Here is a 4219-nt window from a genome sequence, read left to right on the forward strand (position 1 = left end):
GAGGACTGACTGATTCCAAACAGAAGTGAATTGCAGTAATCAAGCCTGGATGTTATGAAGGCGTGGATCACTGTCTCAAGGTTCTTTTTGGAGAGTATAGGCTTCAGCATAGACAGCCGTCTCAGCTGAAAAAAACAGGATTTGACCATCATGTTTATGTGACTGTTGAGTTTTAAGGATGGGTCCATTATCACCCCCAGATTAGTCACCTTTTGTTTCTCTAGTGGGGCTTGAGAGAAAAGGTCAATGTCATGGTTCATGAGTGAGCCACTGGGATGGAACAGCATGACCTCAGACTTCTTCTCATTGAAGCTTAAGAAGTTTAAAGCTATCCAGTCCCGGATGTCAGCCAGGCAGTCAAGAAGAGGCTGAATAGAGCGTGTGCCTCTGTGCCTCAGGGGGAAGTAAATTTGACAATCATCGGCGTAGAAATGAAAGGGTATGTCGTGTTTGCGGAAGATAGCACCTAGTGGCAGCAGGTATAAAGAAAAGAGAAGGGGACCGAGGATGGACCCCTGCGGTACCCCCCACTGGAGCGCTGTCGATGCCGAACTAAAATCTTTGATATTGACACAGAAGGTTCTGTCAGAGAGGTAGGACCCAAACCATTTAAGGGCTGACCCTGTGATGCCCACCCATTGCTCCAGTCTGGAAATGAGGATCTTGTGGTCGATGGTGTCAAAAGCAGATGTCAGGTCCAATAGGACAAGCAGCACAGAATCACCTGCGTCTTTGGATATGAAAATGTCGTTAAAAACCTTCAGTAGAGCAGTTTCAGTGCTATGGAGAGATTTGAAGCCAGAGTAGTAAACAGCCATCAGGTGCTAATGATCCATTTTTAGGCTGATGGTCCTTCTTGATCATGTGATCAGCTGGTTCTGGTTGTCAGCAGCAAACTGGTTGATCCACTCTGAGAAGGTGCTATTTAAGAGACTGAGCTGAATACAGCACCTCAGACTGAGGAAGTCTCTTGGATGAAAGACAAAACGTTTCTACATTATTTTGTTTTTTGAACCCGTCCAGAGGACCAGACTTATCTTCTTTAGATTTTTCTACCTGTGTTGTTGAGCATGCATCAGGATAGTTTGTGCAGCAAATATTTCTGTCTGTGCTGCTTTTGCTTTGAGGATATTAATGAAAGTTTAAAGGTCAAAAGGTCAACCAGCCCCACCCCCATTACTCATCTAACAAAACTGGGATCAAGCGTTAATGCAGTAAATTTTTTTTGGTGCCACCATCATTTCAAAGATATTAGTAAAAGTTTCTAGAGGTCATCAAAGGTCAATGAAAATCTGTCCGTTGGGTCAGGGTCGGGTGTGGGCAGAGGGTCTGGTTGACCTCTTTACTTTTAAACTTTCAGTAATCCATGTTGAAAGCACAAGCAGCACAAACGCAGTAGAGTTTATTGACACTATTTTCTTTGGATTTAGTAAATGTGGCGTGCTGGTTGACCTCTGATGACCCCTGGAAACTTTTTTATTAATGTCTTGAAAGTGATGGCGGCACAAACAAACATTTTTGCTGCATTAACCAGCACAAACTTTTGACATCAATCTCGTTAGATCTGAAGAAGGTGTGTATGTGTTGTGTGTGTGTGTGTGGGGGGGGGGGGACTTCACGCAGGTGTACATGTTGCAGAAAATGATGCACCTTCATGTGATGCTGCTGCTGTTAAGAGAAGAGACTGTAACTGGTCATCTTGGCTCATGAGGGTTGCTGAATAAAACACAGCAAAGACGTCTCAGTTCCTGTTACACATACTTCTTACAAAACCAGTCAGAGCTTAAGAATGCTCTGAATTACCAGCTCCTGGCTCCACCTTCAGCTCCAACCTCTCCTATGATCACAATTCAAAAGTTGTGCCTTGAGCATGGTTTTTACAGACACTGATTCTTCCATGACCCCTTTTTATAGTGTGGGTGAATATCAGCAAAGCAGTAGGTGGAAATAGTTCTAAACCCTTTCCCCTCCACTTCTTTTTCCTCCCATGTGCAGATGATGCAGCTGACCAGCGTACTTGCCTCATCTGTGGGGATCGGGCCACAGGCCTGCACTATGGCATCATCTCCTGTGAGGGCTGCAAGGGCTTCTTCAAGCGCAGCATCTGCAACAAGCGGGTGTATCGCTGTAGCCGCGACAAAAACTGCGAGATGTCACGCAAGCAGCGCAACCGTTGCCAGTACTGCCGTCTGCTCAAGTGCCTGCAGATGGGGATGAACCGCAAAGGTAACGTGGGCTTCTACAATCATGCATTATCTCCAAAACCCACAAGAAAGCACAAGACATTAAACACATGAAGAGCAAGACGCCTGACAGTTCTATCTGCTGTTTGGTGATTTTTAAGGTGCCATTGCATCACCATAACCAACAGACACAGCTGGACTGGGAATGTTGTGCTGAGACTTTTGGTAATGAGTCTGAGACAAAATGTGAAAGAAATGATCTGTGAGATTTGGACACAACAAGAAAGGTCCGTGATGTGTGAAGCTCTGGAGCTCAGACAGACTTCATCACTGAAAGTTAGAAGTTACACACCTGAACTGTCACTTTCATATATTTCAGGATTTTTACACAATTTCAATTTAGGCTTCATAATTTTTTATTAAACTCTCGACAGAAGGCGTAAATGTTGTCACACACTCAGAATGTTGAGCTCTTTAATTAGTTTTAATGTTTTGCAAACAACTTTTTACACATTGCCCATTAACACAAAAACATTTTAGTCTTCCTTCCATCAGTGTATCTTTGACTCGGTTTTTCAGAAATCCTGCCAGAATGCAGAGAGTGCACATCAAGGCCTTAATCAAGTTAAATTATAACAACAAAGTCCATGCTCAATAATCCAGGTATACAATCCAACATTTTTCTGTCAGGTCCGGCAGAAGAGGGCCGGCAATGGAGGAGGGGGCGTACCAAAGAGACCATCTTATCACAAGCAGAACTGGTTTGTTCCACTTTGGAGTAAGCTGTTGGGGGAAGAATCAGTTTTGTTGTGTGTTTCCTTGACTGATGAAGCCTTCTGGATCGAAGGCAAAATGTTTCAGCACAAAAAAAGAAACTGCCCAGATGACCTGACTGAAAAATGTTGGCAAGTTAAATTATGTTTAAACTCTGAATCTTTTCTTGAGAACAGGAAGTGAAGGAGCTTTTAACGCCGTCGTCTCCTCAGTTCTAGCATCAGATGTCTGCATTTAGCTTGGTGGCTCACATGTCCTGAGCCTTTAGCTGTTGTCTGTTTGTAAGCCTTTTATGGGAACACACTGCCACCTGCTGGACAAACATGATTTATTTTCAGTGAACTTCCTACTGAAAACCAGTGTTGCCAGATTGGGCGGTTTTCATTCTGATTTTGCTGGTACAAATTGCTTTGGGCAGGTGGAGATAATTTGGGCAGATTTGGAGTCAGATCGGTGGTTTTTGAGTTAACCTATTAAACACGTTTCAAACAATTATTCATCATTATTTCAAAGCAAAGCTCCCCTGACCTTTCTCCATCACTGATTGGCTACTGTCATCTACCAGGGCATTCACAACAGAGAACTGGTGAGACAGTTAGTGGACACCTTGTTGAGTGGGCTGACCCGTTGCAGCGAAACATCAGAGCGGCCGCCATATTGGATGTGGCAGAACTACCGGTCAACTGATAGAAGGAAATAGACTGAACTTTATAAAGCACCGTTCTAGAAAGTGTTTTATGTCTGTCATTCATACACAATAATAAATTTGGAAAACAAACCGGCACCAAAGACAACATTTATAACTTCTGAAGTGATTATTAAAAATGTTTACTGCTTAAATGTTTATGTTAAAGGTAAGAACTAAACCAATATATGTATTATTTAGAGTGTTTACAACTACTCATGTGTGTAACACCATTACTGTGGTGATAAATATAGGAATATTCATATTGAACATTTAATCTGTGTCTAATAACCAGATCCTGAAATGTGACAGCAGATTTATTGAATAAGGAAAACTAACATTCACATTTAACTGATTTTGATTAATCACATATACACCAATATATCTTTACAGAGGGTGGGGGTATTGTGTGTGTGTGTATATACATACATATACACACACACACACACACACACACACACACACACACATATATATATATATATATATATATATATATATATACATATATATATATATATGTATGTATATATATGTATGTATATATATATGTATATATGTATGTATATATGTATGT

At 41.6% G+C, this 4219-nt stretch overlaps 1 protein-coding gene across 1 annotated transcript in view; it reads left to right on the forward strand.

The window, feature by feature from the left end:
- Positions 1–4219, forward strand: part of LOC119413716 (nuclear receptor subfamily 6 group A member 1-A) — a 118292-nt gene that overhangs the window by 54761 nt on the left and 59312 nt on the right. Inside the window, exon 2 of the mRNA XM_037680771.1 lies at positions 1996–2226. Coding sequence (XP_037536699.1) covers positions 1996–2226 — 231 coding nt within the window. The remainder of the gene's footprint in view (positions 1–1995; positions 2227–4219) is intronic.

The sequence above is a fragment of the Nematolebias whitei genome, chromosome 8, assembly GCF_014905685.2.
Source record: "Nematolebias whitei isolate Nwh7 chromosome 8, NemWhi1, whole genome shotgun sequence".
NCBI lineage: Eukaryota > Metazoa > Chordata > Actinopteri > Cyprinodontiformes > Rivulidae > Nematolebias > Nematolebias whitei.